The sequence below is a fragment of the Salmo trutta genome, chromosome 26, assembly GCF_901001165.1.
Source record: "Salmo trutta chromosome 26, fSalTru1.1, whole genome shotgun sequence".
Classification (NCBI taxonomy): domain Eukaryota; kingdom Metazoa; phylum Chordata; class Actinopteri; order Salmoniformes; family Salmonidae; genus Salmo; species Salmo trutta.
The window spans coordinates 2,004,440-2,030,000 of record NC_042982.1 but is presented as its reverse complement, the minus strand read 5'-3'; the positions used below and the strand labels follow the sequence as shown (position 1 = coordinate 2,030,000).

At 41.0% G+C, this 25,561-nt stretch overlaps 2 protein-coding genes across 4 annotated transcripts in view; both read right to left on the bottom strand.

Moving 5' to 3' along the window:
• Positions 1–8,932, bottom strand: part of LOC115162873 (multidrug resistance-associated protein 5) — a 64,143-nt gene extending 55,211 nt beyond the window's left edge. Inside the window, exons 1-3 of one of the 3 annotated variants that reach the window (XM_029714345.1) lie at positions 8,753–8,930; positions 7,842–7,913; positions 7,530–7,714 (exon numbers count right to left, since the gene is read on the bottom strand). In XM_029714345.1, the coding sequence (XP_029570205.1) occupies positions 7,530–7,658 (129 nt within the window). In that variant the 5' untranslated portion in view covers positions 7,659–7,714; positions 7,842–7,913; positions 8,753–8,930. Of the gene's footprint in view, positions 1–7,529; positions 7,715–7,841; positions 7,914–8,752 lie in introns of all 3 variants that reach the window. The other 2 variants (XM_029714346.1, XM_029714344.1) reach the window with 2 other exon arrangements.
• A 2,239-nt stretch (positions 8,933–11,171) lies between these two features.
• rpl35a (ribosomal protein L35a) lies at positions 11,172–25,320 on the bottom strand. Its single transcript, XM_029714343.1, has 5 exons — positions 25,233–25,320; positions 24,735–24,774; positions 17,262–17,414; positions 15,701–15,845; positions 11,172–11,239 (listed from the first exon to the last, which is right to left on the bottom strand). The coding sequence occupies exons 2-5, from the start codon at positions 24,743–24,745 to the stop codon at positions 11,216–11,218; spliced, it is 333 nt and encodes a 110-aa protein (XP_029570203.1). The 5' UTR covers positions 24,746–24,774; positions 25,233–25,320; the 3' UTR covers positions 11,172–11,215.
• Between the last annotated feature and the right edge of the window lie 241 nt (positions 25,321–25,561).

The window sequence follows — 25,561 nt, the reverse complement described above, 5'->3', positions numbered from 1 at the left end:
AATACTTATTTCTCTCATTAAAATGCAAATCATTTTATAACATTTTTGACATGCATTTTTTCTAGGATTTTTTTGTTGTTATTCTGTCTCTCACTGTTCAAATAAGCCTACCATTAAAATTATAGACTGATCATTTCTTTGTCAGTGGGCAAATGTACAAAATCAGCAGGGGATCAAATACTTTTTTCCCCTCACTGTATATGTATACATATATATACACACACACACACATGTATATATATGGGGTGGGGTGGGCACACAATGCAAATAGTCCGGGTAGCCATTTGATTACCTGTTCAGGAGTCTTATGGCTTGGGGTAAAAACTGTTAAGAAGGCTTTTTGTCCTAGACTTGGCACTCCGGTACCGCTTGCCATGCAGTAGTAGAGAGAACAGTCTATGACTGAGGTGGCTGGGGTCTTAGACAATTTTTAGGGCTTTCCTCTGACACCGCTTGGTGTAGAGGTCCTTGACGGCAGGCAGCTTAGCCCCAGTGATGTACCGGGCCGTATGCACTACCCTCTGTAGCGCCTCGCGGTCAGAGGCCGGGCAATTGCCGTACCAGGCAGTGATGCAAACAGTCAGGATGCTCTCGATGTTGAGGCTATAAAACCTTTTTAGGATCTCAGGACCCATGCCAAATCTTTTTCGTTTCCTGAGGGGGAATAGGCTTTGTCGTGCCCTCTTCACGACTGTCTTGGTGTGTTTGGACCATTCTAGTTTGTTGTTGATGTGGACACCAAGGACCTTGAAGCTCTCAACCTGCTCCACTACAGCCCCATCGATGAGAATGGGGGCGTGCTCGATCCTCCTTTTCCTGTAGTCCACAACCATCTCCTTAGTCTTGGTTACGTTGAAGGATAGGTTGTTATTCTGGCACCACCCGGCCAGGTCTCTGACCTCCTCCCTATATGCTGTCTTGTCGTTTTCGGTGACCAGGCCTACCACTGTTGTGTTGTCTGCAAACTTAATGATGGTTTTGGAGTCGTGCCTGGCCACGCAGTCGTGGGTGAACAGGGAGTACAGGAGGGGACAGAGCACGCACCCCTGGGAAGCTCCCGTGTTGAGGATCAGAGTGGCAGATGTGTTGTTTCCTACCCTCACCAACTGGGGGCAGCCCGTCTGGAAGTCCAGGATCCAGTTGCAGAGGGAGGTGTTTAGACCCAGGATCCTTAGCTTAGTGATGAGTTTTGAGGGGACTATGGTGTTGAACGCTGAGCTGTAGTCAATGAATAGCATTCTCACATAAGTGTTCCTTTTGTCCAGGTGGGAAAGGGCAGTGTGGAGTGCAATAGAAATTGCATCATCTGTGGATCTGTTTGGGTGGTATGCAAATTAGGTGGGTCTAGGGTTTCTGGGATAATGTTGTTGATGTGAGCCATTACCAGCCTTTCAAAGCACTTCATGGCTACAGACGTGAGTGCTACGGGTCTGTAGTCATTTTGGCAGGTTACCTTGGTGTTCTTGGGCACAGGGACTATGGTGGTCTACTTGAAACATGTTGGTATTACAGACTCAATCAGGGACATGTTGAAAATGTCAGTGAAGACACCTGCCAGTTGGTCAGCACATGCCCGGAGCACACGTCCTGGTAATCCGTCTGGCCCCGCAGCCTTGTGTATGTTGACCTGTTTAAAGATCTTACTCACGTCGGCTATGGAGAGCGTGATCACACAGTCGTCCGGAAGAGCTGATGCTCTCATGCATGCCTCAGTGTTGCTTGCCTCGAAGTGAGCATAGAAGTGATTTAGCTTGTCTGGTAGGCTCGTGTCACTGGGCAGCTCGCGGCTGTGCTTCCCTTTGTAGTCTGTAATAGTTTGCAAGCCCTGCCACATAAGACGAGCGTTGGAGCCGGTGTAGTATGATTCAATCTTAGCCCTGTATTGACGCTTTGCCTGTTTGATGGTTCGTCGCAGGGCATAGCAGGATTTCTTGTAAGCTTCCGGGTTAGAGGCCCGCACCTTGAAAGAGGCAGCTCTACCCTTTAGCTCAATGCGAATGCTGCCTGTAATCCATGGCTTCTGGTTGGGGTATGTACGTACAGTCACTGTGGGTACGACGTCCTCAATGCACTTATTCACAAAGCCAGTGACTGATGTGGCGTACTCCTCATTGCCATCTGAAGAATCCCGGAACATATTCCAGTCTGTGATAGCAAAACAGTCCTGTAGTTTAGCATCTGCTTCATTTGACCACTTTTTTATAGACCGAGTCACTGGTGCTTCCTGCTTTAATTTTTGCTTGTAAGCAGGAATCAGGAGGATAGAGTTGTGGTCAGATTTACCAAATGGGGGGCGAGGGAGAGCTCTGTGTGGAGTACAGGTGATCTAGAATTTTTTCCCCTCTGGTTGCACATTTAACATGTTGATAGAAATTAGGTAGAACTGATTGAAGTTTCCCTGCATTAATGTCTCCGGCCACTAGGAGCGCCGCCTCTGGGTGAGTGGTTTCCTGTTTGCTTATTTCCTTATACAGCTGACTGTGTGCGGTCTTAATGCCAGCATCTGTCTGTGGTGGTAAATAAACAGCCGCGAAAAGTATAGCTGAAAACTCTCTAGGCAAGTAGAGTGGCCTGCAATTTATCACAATATACTCTACTTCAGGTGAGCAAAATCTAGAGACTTCCTTAGATTTCGTGCACCAGCTGTTGTTTACAAATATGCACAGACCACCCCCCTCGTCTTACAGTTCTATCTTGCCAGTGCAGCGTATATCCCGCTAGCTGAATATCCATCTCGTCATTCAGCAACGATTCCGTGAAACATAGGATATTACAGTTTTTGATGTCCCGTTGGAAGGATATTTGTGATCGTACCTCGTCTAGTTTATTGTCCAATGATTGCACGTTGGCGAGTAGTATTGACGGTAACGGCAGCATTCCCACTCACCTTTTCCGCGTCCTGACCAGGCATCCGACTCTTTGTCCTCTATACCTGCGTCGCTTCCTCTTGCAAATAACGGGGATGTTGGCCCTGTCGGGTGTTTGGAGAATGTCCTGTGCGTCTTGCTTGTTGAAAAAAATCTTAGTCTAATCTGAGGTGAGTGATCGCTATCCTGATATCCAGAAGCTCTTTTTTGCCGTAAGATACGATTGCAGAAACATTATGTACAAAATAAGTTACAAATAACGCGGGAAAAAACACATAATGGCACAATTGGTTGGGCACCCGTAAAACTGCTGCCATTTCTTCCGCCGCAATTTTTTATATATATATATATATATATATATATATATATATATATATATATACACACACACACACAGTTGAAGTCGGAAGTTTACATACACTTAGGTTAGAGTCATTAAAACTCGTTTTTCAACCACTCCCCAAATGTAATTTGAACAAACTATAGTTTTGGCAAGTCGGTTAGGAGATCTACTTTGTGCATGACGCAAGTAATTTTTCCAACAATTGTTTACAGACAGATTATTTCACTTATAATTCACTATCACAATTGTAGTGGGTCAGAACTTTAGATACACTAAGTTGACTGTACCTTTAAACAGCTTAGAAAATTCCAGAAAATGATGTCATGGCTTTAGAAGCTTCTGATAGGCTAATTGACATCATTTGAGTCAATTGGAGGTGTACCTGTGGATGTATTTCAAGGCCTACCTTCAAACTCAGTGCCTCTTCGCTTGACATCATGGGAAAAACAAAGGAAATCAGCCAAGACTTCAGAAAAAAAATGTTGACCTTCACAAGTCTGGTTCATCCTTGGGAGCAATTTCCAAAAGCCTGAAGGTACCACGTTCATCTGTACAAACAATAGGACGCAAGTATAAACACCATGGGACCACGCAGCCGTCATACCGCTCAGGAAGGAGATGTGTTCTGTCTCCTAGAGATGTACATACTTTGGTGCGAAAAGTGCAAATCAATCCCAGAACAACAGAAAAGGACCTTGTGAAAACACAGGTACAAAAGTATCTATATTCACAGTAAAACGAGTCCTATATCGACATAACTTGAAAGGCCGCTCAGCAAGAAAGAAGCCAATGCTCCAAAACCGCCATAAAAAAAGCTTGACTACGGTTTGCAACTGCACATGGGGACAAAGATGAAACAAAGATAGAACTGTTTGGCCATAATGACCATCATTATGTTCGGAGTCAAAAGGGGGAGGCTTGCAAGCCGAAGAACACCATCCCAACCATGAAGCACGGGGGTGGCAGCATCATGTTGTGGGGGTGCTATGCTGCAGGAGGGACTGGTGCACTTCACAAAATACATGGCATCATGAGGCAGGAAAATGATGTGGATATATTGAAGCAACATCTCAAGACATCAGTCAGGAAGTTAAAGCTTGGTTGCAAATGGGTCTTCCAAATGGACAATGACCCCAAGCATACTACCAAAGTTGTGGCAAAATGGCTTAAGGATAACAAAGTCAAGGTATTGGAGTGGCCATCACAAAGCCCTGACCTCAATCCCATAGAATATTTGTGGGCAGAACTGAAAAAGTGTGTGCGAGCAAGGAGGACCTACAAACCTGACTCAGTTACACCAGCTCTGTCAGGAGGAATGGGCCAAAATTCACCCAACTTATTGTGGGAAGCTTGTGGAAGGATACCCAAAACATTTGACCCAAGTTAAATAATTTAAAGGCAACGCTACCAAATACTAATTGAGTGTATGTAAACTTCTGACCCACTGGGAATGTGATGAAAGAAATAAATCACTCTCATTGTTTACGTACAATTTTTCGTGTAGTGGTCGATAATTCTGCTTCTCTGCCCGGAGCCTTTTGAAAGTGGGGTACAGGGCACTTCGTCTCTCCACTATTTCATGAGAAAATTGTTTATTAATAGAGAATGGGGTGTTCTTCAGCTCCCTACCCTGTTGTAACAAGGCAATCTCCATTTTGTAGTGAGTTAGCATAGGTGAGGGGTGGCTTTCAGATTGAACAAAGGGTGGGCGTGAAAAATACATCCCTTCTTTATGTGAATCAGTTAAAGTGTGTACACACACACACACACACACACACACACACACGTGTTGGACCTCTAGGCAGAGTTGCAAAGAAAAAGCCATATCTCAGACTGGCCAATAAAAAGAAAGATTAAGATTGGCAAAAAAAACACAGACACTGGACAGAGTAACTCTGCCTAGAAGGCCAGCATCCCGGAGTCACCTCTTCACTGTTGACATTGAGACTGGTGTTTTGAGGGTACTATTTAATGAAGCTACCAGTTGAGGACTTTTGTGAGGTGTCTGTTTCTCAAACTTGACAGTCTAATGTACTTGTCCTCTTGCTCAGTTGTGTACCGGGGCCTCCCACTCTTTCTATTCCAGTTAGAGCCAGTTTGCGCTGTGCTGTGAAGGGAGTAGTACACAGCATTGCACAAGAGCTTCAGTTTCTCGCATTGAATAGCCTTAATTTCTTAGAACAAGAATAGACTGAGGCGTTTCAGAAGAAAGTTCTTTGTTTCTGGCCATTTTGAGCCTGTAATCGAACACACAAATGCTGATGCTCCAGATACTGAACTTGTCTAAAGAAGGCCAGTTTTATTGCTTCTTTAATCACAACAGTTTTCAGCTGTGCTAACATGATTGCAAAAGGGGTTTCTTCTAATGATCAATTAGTCTTTTAAAATTATAAACTTGGATTAGCTAACACAACGTGCCATTGGAACACAGGAGTGATGGTTGCTGATAATGGGCCTCTGTACGCCTATGTAGATATTCCAATAAAAATCAGCCGTTTCCAGCTACAATAGTCATTTACAACGTTAACAATGTCTACACTGTATTTCTGATCAATTTGATGTTATTTTAATGGAAAAAAAATGATTTTCTTTCAAAAACAAGGACATTTCTAAATGACCCCAAACTTTTGAACGGTAGTTTATATATAACACTTTTAAAAAGACCCAAGACACTTTACAATAGTAACAGTGGAAAGAATTCAAACATCTCAAACCACATGGTACAAAACAGGAACAGGGTTGAAGAATGTTGCGGTGGAGGAAGCCAAGGAAATACCCACCCAGTATCTACTCCTCTAAATCAGATAATATAGGCCTAGGAGGGGATATAGAAAGAGGGGGCATGCCCAGCTTAAATAACCTTTATTTATTTTGCTCCTTTGCACCCAATTATTTATATTTCTACTTTGCACTTTCTTCCACTCCAAATCTACCATTCCAGTGTTTTACTTGCTATATTGTATTTACTTCACCACCATGGCCTTTTTTGCCTTTACCTCCCTTATCTCACCTCATTTGCTCACATTGTATATAGACTTATTTTTCTACTATATTATTGACTGTCTGTTTGTTTTACTCCATGTGTAACTCTGTGTTGTTGTATGTGTCAAACTGCTTGCTTTATCTTGGCCAGGTCGCAATTGTAAATGAGAACTTGTTCTCAACTTCCCTACCTGGTTAAATAAAGGTGGGGGAAAAAAATTAAAAATAAATTGTGTGTCAGTTTCACCAAAGCGCTTCTCTGCACGTGTGCCCTCCCCTTCCCAATCACCCCCTGCTCACGTTTCTATTCTCACATTGCACAAACAGCCATTATAGCCATTCAGCCAACCCACAGCCTAGTAGTCCCCGGCATCACAGGAAGCAAACATGCTATTGGCTGCCACTGCCAGTGAGGCTGTAAGTGGGAGGGTCTAAATTATGTAAACAATTTAAGCCAAGCAGCAGGAGAATGTAGGGTCTGCTAGAGATAGAGAACAACGAATAATATACTGGCGAGCATGTCGAGAGGTCTAGTGTGGTTGAGGACAGAGATAAAAAAAGGACAGGGAACAAAATAAAATACTTTGTACAATTTATCATGAAAACGTAAGAGAAACCCCTTTCCTATCTTGCTGACTAACGCGGACAGGGAACGGGGGGGGTGACAAAAATGCACAAACACAAAGGGTTGAGCACTTGGAGCGACAGAACAGCTGTTCCTCCATTTTAACGGGGAACTGCCACAGGTCCTTATCACGGTGGTCCGCTCCGCATGTGCATTTGTCAGGAGGACATTTGTTTTCCCCCCCCATCATCAAAACGACCTCGCCAAGAGGCAAGAACTGCCACTGGCCCCAATAAACAATACAAATAAAAATAGGATGATTATGAATAACAGTTCATGACATGCCATAATGAAATGCAATAATGAACCATGTTGTCAAATAGGGTGCCACAGAATTGTTGTGACAGAACTAAGCTTGAGAAAAACTACGTTATGACTAGGAGAACCGCCAACACTTGGGATACTTGAATAATGGCAAGATATTTAGCTGACTCTTCACAATTCTACAGACCTCTCCCAGTACCTCAACTATTTCAACTTCAGGCTCATTACCCTTATGGCACAAACAAGACAGTGGGTGCTTTAAACTTGGATGCAGTAAACAAACAAGTTAAATAGCATGTGCTTATCAAAGTAATCAATATTTTATTGCAATTACTCAAACACACCCAGTCTGAGTGATGAGTTGTGCAGAGAAAGAAACATCTCATTCAACCTGGCCATTATGATAACAGAGCATCACAAACATTCAAATACCACCATACAGACTCACCTGGATCTTGGCGAGCTCCAGCTGGTATGGGGTGACCTCTGTGCCTGGTAAAGTAGTGTCTCTGCTCGGCACGGCCCGGTACACAGGCCCAGGTACCAGGTAGTCCTTTCCCAAATCATTCTCTTTCATCTTCTTTCACCAACATAGGAGCTGACTGGCGTTTCCACTCTGTGCTTTGTTTTCAACTAATTGATATGGAACAAGGGGAGTCGTGTTTGGAAAACTTGGACAATCTGCATTGTTATTAACAACGTTAAATTTGATTGTTTGGTGGCATTTGCCAGGTTTTTGATGAAATGGTCAGCGCCTCACCATCAAATAGGGTATTTTCCAATTAAGGACAGGAAAGATGATCCCATCCTATCCATTAGCCTTCTAGGCTGCCTGGTATGGGGTGAGCCAGTGGAGATGGATGACTCAGAAATGCTCATATGTTTTCGATAGCACAGCAATATAACTGGTGATGCAGAGGCTATACCGGTTACCACTGATACTGTCCCAAATACATACAGATGTTGCAGAGGGGCCAACTGCAAACTAGAAGGGTTATCCCCAAATCTTTTTACTAGGCCAGCTATTTCCGACATGGATTAGGGGGGGGGGGGGGGGGGGGGGTATTTTTGAAAAGCTCGTCTATTTCCAAACCTTCTTGCTACGCCTGTGCCAGATTCCCTGCCCAAATATTACAAAAAACAGAAGGGTACATTAAGTTCAGGATTATTATTTGTTTTAGGGTGGGAGATACGTGACAATCGGAGGATTCAATAATGTCGATGTGGCCATTTGAATTTATACATTTGAGGACATTATGTAAGCCAACTTCATAGTGTCATCACACAATTCATCAATTTGTCCTCTATTTGGAAAATCGACCTAAAAGAAACTGTAGGGAAAACAACAATTTCTTCACGAACCCCGTGACATACTACACCGCTTCGGACTGAAAGCTGTACAACCTGAGCATCGTTGCAAAACAAGCATCCTCAAATATCTTGAAATCATCAAATTATATATGACCGCTTTGGCAGAACCCGATTGACGGAACTAACAATCAACCATTTCAAGACTAGGCTACTATGCGCAAAACGTTTAGGTTTTATAAAACGTCAGCATGCAAAATGTCACTCTATAAAATATGAAGTCCACCGATTATACAATCTTGTACGTCTAAAAATACATTTTTATTTTTAAGTGAATAAAATGAGAATCTCGTTGACAAATACCTGCGTCTCCTTGTCAGCCAGCAGAACCAGATCAGTGGCCACAGAATAACAATTTATTTATAAAACTGCTCTTTGATGCAGCCGCTGTGTTACTGTAACGGAAATGTAGTTCAAGAAAAATACCTAATAATTTACGGAAAGAGGTGGCTACAATCCAGGAGACTACAGTTCCCAAGCGCGCTTGATGGCGAGCACAGAAATTGTAGGTGTAATTTATGCTCTGCTATCATGCTGCCCCTGTGGTCTGGATGCTGCATTGGCACATTGAAGTAGAATAGTCATTCAACAAATGTTTATTTTTCTATTCCGGGATTGCGAATTCATTTCCATCGGTTGGTCGCCTTGGCACAATTTGGGTCCTTGTGCGCTGCATAATTACGCAGTGGTTTGCCGTTATTTTGACATTTTACGGCACACGGAAAGACGCCGTCAACAGCATCAACATTTGAGTGCAAAATAGCGTAAATTCACAAACACCGAGTAGTGTATGCCAATTTAAGTCATTAGAATCTATATAAAAAGTTGTCATATTCGCCATGTTGCCCATTTATATTGTGTTCCTTTTGACTCACCTTGTCCTCCCAACCTGGTCTCAGAGCATTTCGTATTGTTCTGTATGTAAATACGAGATACTCCATCTAGTAGATGATATGTTAAATTATGGTATGTATTAATTTGTGGATGTACATCACCCATTTCGTATTATATGTTACAAATTCTAGCTAAGTGGCTGAAGTTAGCTAGGCTAGGAGTATGTTTAGGAGTTAGCATGTTAGCTAACCTTAATGCTTTAACCTAAGTCGTTGCAAAGTAGAAAGTAGTTGAAAAGTTGCTAATGGCATGAAATGCTAAAGTTGTCCGTGACGAGATTCGAACTCTCAACCTTTGGGTTGCAAGATGTTTGCGTTATACACACATCCATCCACCCAGACCTTATACACATGCCCTGACCAACCATCTTCCTTTCATTTTTGGTTTAGTAACCATCGGTCTTATGCAACCATATCAAATGGAGTGTATCCGATTTACATACAGAATACGAAACGCTCTTAAGACCAAGTTGGCTCTATGGGAGCCATAGTACTTTCTACATCACAGTATTCCCTCTTGAAATCATAGTCCTCGAGTTTCAGCCCTGCCTGCCTCGGCTTTATGTGATCGAAAACAGGTAGGCTGCAGTTATTAAATATATATCCCATTTGACTAAAACCTTAGCTTACAGCCCAATACATTATGAACTAAATCTTTAGCTAGTCTATTTAGCATTATGAAGATCATAATCTCACATTTCTACTCTACAAACGACCCACACCATTTATCCGATGTTTTAGAAAATTTGGCAGTACCTCCAACCAGCCTCACAACCGCAGACCACATGTAACCACACCAGCCCAGGACCTCCACCTGCAGGATTTTCAGACCAGCCACCCATACAACTAATGAAACTGGAGGAGTATTTCTGTCTGTAATAAAACCCTTTTGAGGGGAAAAACTCATTCTGATTTGCTGGGCCTGGCTCCCAAGTGGGTGGGTCTATGCCCTCCCATGGCTGCGCCCCTGCCCAGTCATGTGAAATCCATAGATTAGGGCCTAATAAATTCATTTCAATTGACTGATTTGCTTATTTGAACTGTATCTCAGTAAAATCGTCATCAAAAATACACTATTAGTTTGGGCTTAAACAGCGGTTTGCTTCTCTTGTAATCTTTTCATATGTATGATACCTTTTGAATGTGCCGCTGGGCTTTTTGCCAAGAAATAACGCTGGTCACGCATCTGGATTGAAATACAGTCAATTTAAATTCAATTATGTGCCAAGCTTAGCAATGAAGCAGTGAAAAAAAAAGTTGCTAGTTGTGTCATATTGAAACAATTAAGTACTGGTGCCAATTGCAAACTGGAGGTTTGAGTTATGGAGACTTGGCACCCCCATAACAAATCCTGTACATCCATGTTTTGACACCATAGCCATCTTTGAAACACTGAGGAACAGAATTTAGATCTGTGCACAAAGAGTACCCTGTCCGGCATTAAAACTAATACTATGAAGTAGCAATCCCTGAGGTTTAGAAATGAGACCCTGTTACCCAACTGTGCATATGAATAATGTATTAGCAAGGCAAAATTATTTCCCCTGATTAAAAACAACAACAAAAAGACATTGACCTATACCTTTGTCCAATCTTAATTTTTAATCCTCAAATTCCATCACTATTCAGAAAGCCCAACAGTAACTTGTTTTTGTGTAAAAACACTTGACTGGTCAAGAAAGAATGAAGGTTAACAAAACAATTCCTTTTGTAAAGCCCTGAAAATAACATTCTTCGAAAATGTGTTCACCCCTCCCCCGTGCCATTCTACCGTAGAGGCCAGTGATGGATTCCCACCCTCCAACTGCCAAGAGAACACAGAACACCAATTGTGGTCCTGACTTGTTTATTGTATGTACACAAAAACTGCACATTACACACGAGATGGATACAGCATCTGAAAGACAAAAGCAGAGAGAGCAGTTAGTGGAGTTCATGGGCACCAAATCAATACAAACCACAGCCATACAGTGAGTGGGAAATTGGCTCTTCCAGATGTTTTTCCAAGCACTTGCCCAATATGTAGTGGTCATACATCATTCTTATCACTAAAAACAATCCATTAAGTAGATTTTAAATAAAACTAATGAAAAGGTTAGTGATTTTTTGCTTTAACTTTTGTAAGGAAAACAAATCCTTTATTTTTCAGCAGTGGGTTTCCCAAAGCGTTTGTAGCTTCAGTAGTACGTTGTTTCTCCCCGCAACCCAGATGCACAGCAATAATAAGTAGTGTCACACGGTGTAACACTGCCAATTAAACATTTAAAGGAAACCGACATGTCTATAGGCCAAGTGCCTTTCAGGTAAATCCCACCCTTTTTCAACATAAAATGTATGATCTACAGCACCAGCCCAACATCTGAATTTTTATTTATTTTTTAAGTTCTCAGCACCTCCCAGCTGGCCTCATACACAACCAGTCACTGGACATGTCCGAATACCCATACTAGCGTACTATATACTTAAACTGCATACTCATTTTGGCTTTTGATGTAGTAGAATTAACTAGTCTTTACCGACTCCCATGCTTGACAACAGCTGATAAGCAGTGCATATGGGGCAGCAGGTAGCCTAGTGGTTAGAGCGTTGGACTAGTAACCGAAAGGTTGCAAGATCAAATCCTTGAGCTGACAAGGTAAAACAAATCTGTCGTTCTGCCCCTGAACAAGGCAGTTAAACCCACTGTTCCTAGGCCGTCATTGTAAATAAGAATTTGTTCTTAACCTGTTAGGGTATAGGGGGCAGTATTTTCACGGCTGGATAAAAAAATGTACCCGATTTAATCTGATTACTAATCCTACCCAGTAACTACAATATGCATATACTTATTATATATGGATAGAAAACACCCTAAAGTCTCTAAAACTGTTTGAATGGTGTCTGTGAGTATAACAGAACTCATTTGGCAGGCAAAACCCTGAGATAGATTCTGACAGGAAGTGGATACCTGATGTGTTGAATTGACTTTAAGCCTATACCATTGAAAAACAAAGGGGCTGAGGAATGTTTTGGCACTTCCTATTGCTTCCACAAGATGTCCCCAGCCTTTACAAAGTGTTTTGAGTCTTCTACAGTGAGATCTGACCGAAGAAGAGCCTTGGAACGGTGATGGCCCATTAGACACCTGGCGCCCGAGTTCATGTTGGGTACTCTCATTCCGAAACGTTTTAAAAGAGAACCCAATGGTCCGCCTTGAATTTTATTCATGTTCTGGTTGAAAAAGGCCCTAATGATTTATGCGATACAACGTTTGACATGTTTGAACGAACGTAAATATATTTTTTCCGTTCGTGAAGTGAAGTCCGGCTGGCTTAGATCATGTGCTAACAACACAGAGCTTTTTGGACATAAATGATGAGCTTTTTTGAACAAAACTACATTCGTTATGGACCTGGGATTCTTTGGAAGTGACATCTGATGAAGAGAATCAAAGGTAATGGATTATTTACATAGTATTTTCGATTTTAGATCTCTCCAACATGGCGGTTAGTCTGTATCGTAATGCGTATGTTTCTGGGCGAGGTGCTCAGATTATTGCAAAGTGTGATTTCCCAGTAAGGTTAATTTTAAATCTGGCAAGTCGATTGCGTTCAAGAGATGTAAATCTATAATTCTTTGAATGACAATATAATATTTTACCAATGTTTTCTAATATTAATTCATTATTTTGTTGTCATGACTTGACTGCCGGTATTGGAGGGAAACGATTTCCTGAACATCAACGCCATAGTAAAACGCTGTTTTTAGATATAAATATGAACTTGATAGAACTAAAAATGCATGCATTGTCTAACATAATGTCCTAGGAGTGTCATCTGATGGAGATTGTAAAAGGTTAGTGCATAATTTTAGCTGATTTTATGGTTTTGGTGACGCCTGTCTTTGAATCGACAATACATTACACACAGCTATTGTCAATGTACTCTCCTAACATAACCTAACTTTATGCTTTCCCCGTAAAACCTTTTTGAAATCGGACAACGTGGTTAGATTAAGGAGATGTTTATCTTTCAAAGGGTGTAAGTTAGTTGTATGTTTGAGAAATTTGAATTTTGACATTTATTTGGTTTCAAATTTGCCGCTCTTGAAATGCACCTGCTGTTGATAGGGTGCGCCACGGGTGGCACGCTAACGTCCCACATAGCCCCAAGAAGTTAACTGACTTGCATAGTTAAATAAAGGTAAAAAAAATATATATATAAAATATAAACACACAAATTAGTACCCTACAGGACTTGACAATTAACTTTTGCCACTTGTCCTTAGGACAAGTAGGACAGATTTTTAATTTTTTTTACTTGTTCACCCCCAAAAAATGGTCCGCAATACAATTTTTACATCATTGTATGATGCAAGGAATCACTTTCCAAAAATAAAATGCATTACTATATTTTTCCCCCATAGTAAATCAGACAAAAATGTAGACTACACTCTGCTTATTGGATTTGCATATTCAAGCATGTCTCAAAATACAACAACTCCCCCTTTAAAACCCCTAGAGTCGATTGATGGACCAGTGCGTCAATCAAAAAAACACTAACAAAATCCGTCAGTTGAAGTTAGAGATATGTTTCTTTGCATGAGCTGGGCTGTGTCTCAACTCGCATCCGCCTATGGCGGCCTTCCACATCTGCAGTGGAAGGCAGCCGGGCAAAAGTCAGACTACGAGGCGTCCTGAAAATAAGTATTTTCACAAAAACGTATACTGTACGAACAGTTTGGCATACAAAATTATTATGACTACTATATGGAAAATGGGAGACTCACAAACACAATGGTGTTCACAGTTTCGCTCTACGACCCCCAAAAGTGTCACAGGACTCATCTTAAGGTTACAGTTAAAAGAATAATAAATGGAATTATTGAGGTAGTTTTGTGCCTAACCAAAAAAGGGGTTGTTAAATAGTGTAAAGAAATTACATTTAAAAAATCCTGAGCTTTTTTATATCTCCAATATATAGGACACTTAAACTTGTTCTTAAGATTATTTATTAACTGTCTTACCATTTATGAATGTTTTATTCAATGCATTTCTATAACTATAGTAGTAAACGCCAAATCCAATATTTTATCAAATCATTTTGGGCTACCTAAAAGGGGGTGCTAAAATTGAAAATCAAATAGCTAAATGATCCATAGTATGACCATCTTAAAATAATTCCTTCCAAGTTTAAAATTAACGGCGTTCCGTCGTCCCTGGGACAACAATAAAAAAACATGTCTGCGGTTCAAAATAGACTGGAACGACAGATGCATAGTTCCATGAATTTTGTAACATTTTAAAAAGCAATGAGGCAGATCCAACAGATTAGACAGTTTATCTTAAAGTATTGACCAAGTTTAAATTTCTTCATATTATAAGCCTGGCTTTGCGTGAAGGTTCCAAAATGCAATTAGCAGGAAAACACTGTCCTTCCCTCTCTGGTCATGACCATTAGATGTAAATGAACCATGCCTCGAGTATGTCGAATGAATCAAGCCTTTCGACATTAATGATAATTAACCCTCCTTACATTTTTCAAACATGACCGGCGGTTAGCCTTCAATCTATATTCTTTCAATATGTCGAGCCCTGCGCTAGTATGGGTATTCGGACATAGCCACTGTCTGCAGCCCTTGCACACCGGAACTGGACTGTAGCAAGACTGGTCAGGTTAATAAGCTACAGGAAACAGTGGGTTTCTAGCTTTCATAGTCAAAATGATAGAAAACAAGTTGTTACACAACGACATAATCGAGAGATACTGAAGACATCTAGAATGCATCATGTGATTTTAAACAACTATGGGCAGGCAAAGGTTAATAAAGTGACTTGCCTGCTCAAAGGTGGCTAAAAAAACAAACGTGTTGAACCATCCAAATTTGGGAAATGAAGCACTTCGCCGTTCTACAAGTTATTTGTAATGGATGTTGCATACAAAGCTACGTACTTTTCATCCAAAGATTAAACCACTGAACAGAAGGCCTTTTCCATCTGACAATATCTTTTTTAAGAGGGGATCTGGAATTACATGGTAGTTCCTTGAACTAACAAAAGTTCAAGTATATCCAAATTCATTCCTAAAGTACCTCTGATATTAGACATTGTTGTTCAAGCCCTACAAAAACACACCTGAATTAAGTAATCAAAAGTCTACGGAGTAGCTGTGTAGTTTAAATCGGGTGCGGTTGTATAGGGATAAAACAATATTCTATACTGTTGGCTTGTAGCACTTCCTTTCAGCTGTATTAGTTTTTGCTCGAACCCAGCACAGTGCAAAAAAAGGGCTGTGCAGGGTTAGAACAAAACTGGACTGTCTGCTGGGTCCAGAAGAAACCTTACGCTAATCATCAGGGAAGAGCAGAAGGTACCACTCACCACTCTGACTCTGTGTCCCATGGCCTTTGCTGGGAGGTTACTGCTAAACTTGGCCCGCACCATTCCACTGTTGCCATGAGCGCGCATGACTTTGCCCCAGATTACCCGCGTCTTGTTGGGCTTGCCACCAGGCGTCACTGTGTTCCTGATGAGATTGAAGGAGACAGTGAGCAGATTCAGTCTTGTGTCATGGAACCAAATTAAAACAAGAACACATCAAATTGCAAAAAAAATAATAGCGTGTCTGCCCCAAGTCCCACCATTCAACCACACAGCCTCAAGTGAGTGGTTTTAGAGTTGTTTTTAAAAGTGGTAGGAACTTCTGTTTATCTTTTAATGGATTACAACAAGAAAAAAAATGGGCAGGGTTGACCATCTTGACCAATTGAGGAGCTATTACAATGTTTGACACAGGCAGAAACGGTGGAAGTATGTGTTCTGGGTATGCTCAACATTTCCATCATAAATGCATACATTGTGTGGGGGTCCCTCTGAAGACCCATTCCCAGTAACCGCTGGTTCCAGAAGGTATTAAAATGCAGCTTGTGCATTCACTTTGTGATATGGCTAGAGGCAGGAAGAGGGGAGCCAAGAGTGTGGCACCAGGGTGTGTGGACTGAGTTGGAACTCATATGAAAGCAGGTGAAGTTTAAAGCTTGCTAGAGGGTGTGTGATGTGCATCCTGAGTGGACGCATGTCAAAGAGTGAGGGAGATGTAGAAACCTCCTTTGGGTACTCTTATGTGCCACTTTGCAGGGTGGGGCCATGCTCCCAGAAGTTCCATGATATGTACGCTGAATGCAAAGACTAAAGTGACAGTGTGAAATATGTCACTATAAATATGTATGTCCTACAAATCTTTAGTTTCTGAACAGTTGTGTTCTCTCTTTATCGGTCTCTAATACTTGTTATATTCACTGAGTTGTCAAAGTAGGCTACTATTTCAACATTGTGTCAGGCCTAGTCTGTACTAAATCTTATTGAGGTTATCTACATTTTTAAATAGTCTCTGAATAGTTGTTTGCATTTTTACAGAAGTAAGAATAGCTGTCAAATAGCCTACTTTGTGTGGGTTTTGAAATAGTTTCTGAATATTGTCCTCTGGTCACATTACAATTATTATTTACATTTAAATATTACAAGTATAATATATACACTTGGTACATTTTAAGTGAGTAATTTAGTGACATTTACTCCAATGGTTAGAGGTTGTGCTCTTTAAAACAAAGTTATCTTCTAATTGTAATTTGTTAATTGTTTTTGAGCTGTCTGAGAAAATTAGCTTTATCTTATTCTCAGTAATCTACAGCAGCATTCTAGAATTCTATTGGGGTTGTGTTATTATTGGGAAACTTTTCATAGCGATTTAAATGCTATGTAAATGCCAGCTGAAAGTACCAGCAGCCCCAAGTCAAAGCAGGTCCACTGAGGCCATGGCCCAGTGATGCACTGGAGGCAGGCCATGTAGGTGGAAACGCAAAAGTCCGTCTTTTTGGTAAAAAAAAAAAACTGGGGTGTCCTTATTTGAAATTCGCAATGAGACAGAAGATGTAAAACTTACTTCTTAGCCTTATAGACGTAAGCACAGCGCTTGCCTAGGTAGAAGTCAACCTCCTCCCGTGTGTACACTCCCTCCACCTTCAGCAGGGCTGTGTGCTCCCGCTGGTTCCTTAGGCCACGCTTGTACCCGGCAAAGATTGCCTTGCTCCACAGTCTGAAATATTAAAAGAATGCATAAACCAGAGCACTCAACCAGTGTATCATCAGTCCCACATCCTGGAGCCATAGTAATCCAGTCAGTCAACCATATACCCTAAACACTCAGCAGAATCAACCAACGCACAATTGAACGACCTACTTTGAACTAACATTTAAAATTCAGTATCAATTAGCTTGAAACATTTACCATACCAAGCTAAGTACTGACTCACAAATATGTTGAGTAGCAACAATCGTCGTTCTATTGACCAATCGACTGGTCTAAATGTTTAAACTTATTTTTTCCATATACACAGACACGGTGATTCAATAAAATAAAAACATACACTGAGCTTGTCTGATGCTTTAACCTCTTTGGTATAGGGGGCAGTATTGAGAATTTTGGAAAAAATATGTTCCCGTTTTTAACTGCCTCCTACACCAACTCAGAAGCTAGAATATGCATATTATTGTTCAGGTTTGGATAGAAAACACTCTGAATTTTCTAAAACTGTTTGAATGGTGTCTGTGAGTATAACAGAACTCCTATGGCAGGCAAAAACCTGACAAGGCTTCAAGCAGGAAGTACCCTGTCTGACAAGGAGTCGTGCGTCTTACCTCTTTTTATTGAAAAGTAAGGATCTTAGCTGTAACGTGACAATTCCCAGGGCTCCAATAGGCTCTCAGAGCCCGCGAAATAACTGAAGGTTTACGAGGGAACCTCAGGTTGAAATATATTATCGCCTTTTGTAAGTGGATGCTCGGAGGACCTTTCAATGATGCGCGTGCATGAGTCGCTTCTGAGGAGAAATTTTATTCGGCTGTTTAGGCTCAATGCATACTCCCGGTCGGAATATTAACACTTCTCTATGACATAAATGGCATAAAAATTGGTTTTAAACAGCGGTTGACATGCTTCGAAGTACGGTAATGGAATATTTAGACATTTTTGACACGCCAATGCGCCATGCGCGACACCGCGAAGAAGCATTCTAGAACTCACGAACAAAACGTCGCTGTTTGGATATAACGATGGATTATTTGGGACCAAACCAACATTTGTTATTGAAGTAGAAGTCCTGGCAGTGTATTCTGATGAAGAACAAGCAAGGTAAGAACATCTTTCTTATAGGAAATGTGATTTTGGTGGATGCTGACCTGGGTGGGTATCTAAATAGCTAGCCCTGTAATGCCGGGCTATGTACTTAGATTATTGCAAAATGTGCTTCATCCGAAAAGCTATTTTAAAATCGGACATATCGAGTGCATAGAGGGGTAATGTATCTATAATTCTTAAAATAATTGTTATGCTTTTTGTGAACGTTTATCGTGAGTAATTTAGCAAACTGTTAGTAAATTCACCGGAAGTTTGCGGTGGTTATGCTTTTTCTGAACGTCACATGCTAATGTAAAAAGCTGGTTTTTGATATAAATATGAACTTGATTGAACAGACATGCATGTATTGTATAACACAATGTCCTAGGTGTGTCATCTGATGAAGATTATAAAAGGTTAGTGCTGCATTTAGCTGTGGTTTGGGTTTATGTGACATGATATGCTAGCTTGAAAAATGGGTGTCAGATTTTTTCTGGCTGGGCACTCTGCTGACATAATCTAATGTTTTGCTTTTGTTGTAAAGCCTTTTTGAAATCGGACAGTGGGGTTAGATTAACGAGATTCTTGTCTTTAAATAGCTGTGAAATAGTCATATGTTTGAGAAATTGAAGTTATAGCATTTCTAACGATTCAAAAATCGCGCCACTGGATTTCAGTGGCTGTTACGTAGGTGGGACGAGTTCGTCCCACATGTACTAGAGAGGTTAAGCACACTGATTAACCTGTTATGGCTAGGGGGCAGTATTTTCACGGACGGATAAAAAACGTACCCGATTTAATCTGATTATTACTCCTGCCCAGAAACTAGAATATGCATATAATTATTAGCTTTGGATAGAAAACACTCCAAAGTTTCTAAAACGGTTTGAATGGTGTCTGTGAGTATAACAGAACTCATTTGGCAGGCCAAAACATGAGAAGATTCTGTACAGGAAGTACCCTGTCTGACCATTTCTTGCCCTTCTTGATTATCTCTATCCATTACAGTGGATCTCTGCTGTTACGTGACACTTCCTACGGCTCCCATGGGATCTCAGAAGGCGGCAAAAAGCTGAATCGTGGCTTTGCAGGCTCTGGCTGAAAAACATTAGCTCGTTTGGATAGTGGCCAGTAACAGTACTATGAGACTCAGGCTCGTGCACGAGGGGAAAGCATGCTTTTATTTTCTCTCTCTTTGTACGTATACACGCTTTGCCGGTTGGAATATTATCGCTTTTTTACGAGAAAAGTGGCATAAAAAGTGATTTTAAACAGCGGTTGACATGCTTCGAAGCACGGTAATGGAATATTTATAAATCTTTTGTCACGAAATGCGCCATGCTCGTGACCCTTATTTACACTTCGGATAGTGTCTTGAACGCACGAACAAAACGCCGCTATTTGGATATAACAATGGAGTATTTTGAACCAAACCAACATTTGTTATTGAAGTAGCAGTCCTGGGAGTGCATTCTGACGAAGAACACCAAAGGTAATCAAACTTTTCTAATAGTAAATCGGAGTTTGGTCAGGGCTAAACTTGGTCGGTGTCTAAATGGCTAGCCGTGATGGCTGGGCTATCTACTGAGAATATTGCAAAATGTGCTTTCACCGAAAAGTTATTTTAAAATCGGACATAGAGTGCATAGAGGAGTTCTGTATCTATAATTCTTAAAATAATTAATGTTTTTTGTGAACGTTTATCGTGAGTAATTTGGTAAATTCACCGGATGTTTGCGGGGGGTATGCTAGTTCTGAACGTCACATGCTAATGTAAAAAGCTGTTTTTTGATATAAATATGAACTTGATTGAACAAAACATGCATGCATTCTATAACATAATGTCCTAGGGTTGTCATCTGATGAAGATCATCAAAGGTTAGTGCTGCATTTAGCTGTGGTTTTGTTTTTTGTGACATTATATGCTAGCTTGAAAAATGTGTGTCTGATTATTTCTGGCTGGGTACTCTGCTGACATAATCTAATGTTTTGCTTTCGCTGTAAAGCCTTTTTGAAATCGGACAGTGTGGTTAGATTAACGAGAGTCTTGTCTTTAAAATGCTGTAAAATAGTCATGTTTGAAAAATGGAAGTTTTCGGATTTTAGAGGAGTTTGTATTTCGCGCCACGCCCATCATTGGATATTGGAGCAGGTGTTCCGCTAGCGGAACGTCTAGATGCAAGAGGTTAATGATAATGGACACAAATGACTTAAGGGATGCACTATATCGGTAAGCATATCAGAATCGGACGATATTAGCTAAAAATGCCAACATCGGCCTGATGTCCAGTTTAACGCTGATGTGCAAAACCAATGTCAAAGCTGACGTGCATACCTATATAACGTAGGCCCATGTCATAATAAAGCCACGAAAAATACGTGCAACACATCATTCCTAACCTAGCCAAAAATGTCTGTGTGGATTGAGCAGTAAACAAGTTGAGCAGTCATTTGAAAAAGTCTGAACATTTCTGCGAGACAAATCAAAGGCAAAATCCATTAATGCCAAGATAATGTAATTCATTGCTTTTGACAATCAACCGTTCTCTGACGTGGATGATGTTGGCTTTCGCCGAATGGTCGAGCACCGGTACACACTAGCAAGTAGGCGCTATTTTTCAGATGTTGCCCTACCGGCTTTACATAGTACTGTTGAAACTCACATCCATGAGCTACTTGCTTTGGGCGTCACTGCTATTAGCTTCACGACTGACATTTGGACCAGCGATGTCAGCCCCACGAGCATGCTGAGTCTGACAGCACAGAGGGTCGACGAGGATTTCCTACTGAGGAAAGCCATATCGCATGCTCAAGAATGTGCTGGTTCTCATACCACTGCTGCCCTTTCAATTGCATTTGAGAACATGTTTGAAACATCAACACGCCAAGCTTCATTCAAAACAACTAACTCGAGAAATAACTCAGTCCGCAGCAGACGCGATACCCTGTCATGGCATTGAAATGCCTGCTCAACAAAAATGCCAACAGAGGCCGTCGGGTTAACTTGGAAAAGTACTCTAGTAGAGGCTGTGAACAAGCGAGTCGGTGGCATTCTCTGAGCCTCTACTGTGTCGCCGCCATGCGCAATGCTAGGTACAAGGACGCTACTTCGATGCAGACACAAGATGGAAACAGACACAGTGACAGTGTGCACCGAGGAAGAGAGACCACGGACAGACAGACAGCTGAAACTTTACTGCTTGACATGTATGATGAAATCCTGGTTGAGACTGAACCGACTTAACAAATGAACAACGAAACAGCACAGCAAGTAAGTGAAAGAAATAGGTTAATTATGTTTTACTGGTAATGGGGACATACAGTTGATTTCGGAAGTTTACATACACCTTTGCCAAATACATTTAAACTCCAGTTTTCCACAATTCCTGACATTTAGCCCAAGTAAATTCCCTGTCTTAGGTCAGTTGGGATAACCACTTTATTTTAAGAATGTGAAATGTCAGAATAATTGTAGAGAGAATTATTTATTTCTTTCATCACATTCCCAGTGGGTCAGAAGTTTACATACCAAATACTAATTGAGTGTAGCATTGGCTTTAAATTGTTTAACTTGGGACAAACGTTTAGTGAAGCCTTCCACAATAAGTTGGGTGAATTTTGGCCCATTCCCCCTGACAGAGCTGGTGTAACCGAGTCAGGTTTGTAGGCCTCCTTGCTCGCACACGCTTTTTCAGTTCTGCCCACACATTTTCTATAGGTTGAGGTCAGGGCTTTGTGATGGCCACTCCCAATACCTTGACTTTGTTATCTTTAAGCCATTTTGCCACAACTATGGAAGTATGCTTGGGGTCATTGTCCATTTGGAAGACCCATTTGCAACCAAGCTTTAACTTCCTGACTGATGTCTTGAGATGTTGCTTCAAAATATCCACATAATTTTCCTGCCTCATGATGCCATGTATTTTGTGAAGTGCACTAGTCCCTCCTGCAGCAAAGCACCCCCACAACATGATGCTGCCACCCCCGTGCTTCACGGTTGAGATGGTGTTCTTCGGCTTGCAAGCCTCCCCATTTTCCTCCAAACATAACGATGGTCATTATGCCCAAACAGTTATATTTTTATTTCATCGGACCAGAGGACATTTCTCCAAAAAGTACGATCTTTGTCCCCATGTGCAGTTGCAAACCATTGTCTGGCTTTTTTATGGCGGTTTTGCACCAGTGGCTTCCTCCTTGCTGAGCGGCCTTTCAGGTTAGGTCAATATAGGACTCGTTTTACTGTGGATATGATACTTTTGTACCCGTTTCCTCCAGCATCTTCACAAGGTCCTTTGCTGTTGTTCTGGGATTGATTTGTTTGTACAGATGATTCTGGTACCTTAAGGTGTTTGAAAATTGCTCCCAATGATGTCTTGGGTTGATTTCTTTTTGATTTTCCCATGATGTCAAGCAAAGAGGCACTGAGTTTGAAGGTAGGCCTTGAAATACATCTACAGGTACACTTCCAATTGACTCAAATGATGTCAATTAGAAACTTCAAAAGCCATGATATCATATTCTGGAATTTTCCGGAATTTTCCAAGCTGTTTAAAGGCACAGTCAATTTAGTAAACTTCTGACCCACTGAAATAGTGAATTATAAGTGAAATAATCTGTCTAAACAATTGTTGGAAAAATTTGTTGTGTCATGCAAAGTAGATGTCCTAACCGACTTGCCAAAACTATAGTTTGTTCAAAATAAATTTGTGGAGTGGTTGAAAAACGAGTTTTAATGACTCCAACCTAAGTGTATGTAAACTTCCGACTTCAACTGTACGTAAATGCCAACAAAATAACTTTTTGTTATGTGAGTGCGTTTCAACTATTTAACTGCACTAGAATGCTTAAAAAAGCCGCTAAAATGTTTAATATCGGTTATCGGCATTGTTTTTTTGGCAAGGAAAATATCAGATATCGGCCAAAAATGTCATATCGGTGCAGCCCTAGATTCCATGTGTTATTTCATAGTTGATGTCTTCACTATTATTCTACAGCATAAAAAATAAAGACAAACCCTTGAGTGAGTTGGTGTGTCCAAACTTTTGACTTGTACTGTATATGGATAATTTATAAAACCAGGCACCTTTTCGGCCTCCTGCATCTAGGTGCTAGGAGTCACTACAGACCCTGGTTCGATCCCGGGCTGTATCACAACCAGCCGTGATCAGGAGTCTCATATGGCGGCGCAAAATTGGCCCAGTTTCGACTGGGTTAGGGGAGGGTTTGGCTGGGGTAGGCCGTCATTGGAATATAAGAATTTGCTCTTAACTGACTTGCCTAGTTAAATAAATAAGCGTAGGCTATTGATTATAGACCTAAATAAATTGGGGTTTCCACTGTCCTCAATTTCCTTAGACAATTACATGTTGACCACACCGCTCGCGTCACGTGTGCAAGCGGTGCAAAATAAATGAACATACACGTTTTTCAATCATTGCACCCACACTGCTCGTGAGCGTCTGCCTTGCCAGGCGCAAAAATAGAGGTTGCTTCTATTTGTGGCGCAGAACGCGCTGCAAGTCCTGCCTCTCAACTCATCATTGGCTTTTAGAAGCATTTGCCCACATGCCATCTCCTCATTGGTTATACCCACGTGGGTGACTGAAAGATTAAGAGGTCAGTGGTGGTAATACACCTTATGAAAGTTAGTTGCCAATCGCCATATAAATGTCCAAAAGAAAAAGCCTGGAAGAAGATTTGACTAGAAACAATTCGGTTGACTGTTTAATGTGTGGATTAATAGTCGGAGTAGAGGACTTTGTGCATTTAATTTTAAAATAACTCAACATTTATATCCCAGGACAAATTAGCTAGCAACTGCAAGCTAGCTAGCTTAGTTGCCGTAAATGTTCAATGGTTTTCGACCTGTCCCCAAATTAATAAAATTGGTTCAGAGTTTGTTTTGATATTGCGTTTGGTGTGGGGGGGCAAAATCAATTTGGGTACTCGCATTTGTTAAAAAATAATATTAGATTTAGTGTTATGCCATTATTTTTACATAATCTGTACAATTTCAGTATCACGTCTTAAGTGATGGCCTGTGCCATCCTCGTGGCCTCCACAGTGGATTAGTCCACTGAGACAGGCGCGAATCAGACAGGGATCTTGCTCACCATAGAAAAATATGCGCGACTGCTCGACTAAAGGAATCTCGGTCGACCAACAGCCTATCAACTAAATGGGGTCAGCCCTAAACAAATCAGTATCGTTAATAGTGGCAGGCTAACATTGACTACTCACCTTCCTGGCATCTTGAGTCTATTCCAAGGCACGGAAAAACCTGATGAGAAAAAATGTCATGTATTATGGTCTCGACATGACGATTTACAACACTATATAGCTTACGTTAGCTAGCTACAAAAACGTTAAAGACTGGGACGTTAACGAGATCTCCTTGGGTATAGATGGCTGTCGCTAACTAGCCACGGTGGTAGTGTTTGTCCGTTAAATCACCAACACACAAAATAAGGGAATACTATTATATCCTAATTAACATTGAAATACTTAGGCTAACTAGAAATGCATTTCGTTAACCTCATCCCTGCAGTCCGGCGCTTGCCCATTAGTTTCGTGAAACTATCCAAGTTATATCTTCGTCATCACAACCTCTCGGACTCAAAAAACAGACTACATGACAAGCGTAAGTATATTTATCTTTAAAATGACGTACATTTATGCCAAAAGTAGACTTAACATAGACATTTCGATTTTATAAAATTGACTATTTATATTTCTCACCTGCACTGTTAGCAAAATGGAGGAAAAGGAAGTTGGAACGGAATGCTGGGAAATGTACGTAGTCGGTGACGACAGAGGCGCATGATAGTGATGGGTTTTCCGGCTCTTTTCAGTGAGCCGGCTCGTTCGGCTCAGCTCACCAAAATGAGCCGGCTCTTTTGGCTCCCAAACGGCTCTTTAAAAAAAACATGTTTTGTATTTTTTCAAGTCAAACAGTTTGGGATAGTTTGAGTATGATTAGTGTTAAAACAATTCTAATTAAATTATTAAATGAAATCATACTCTACCTTAACCACAATGTATTTGAAAATGCATTGGTTTATGAAAAA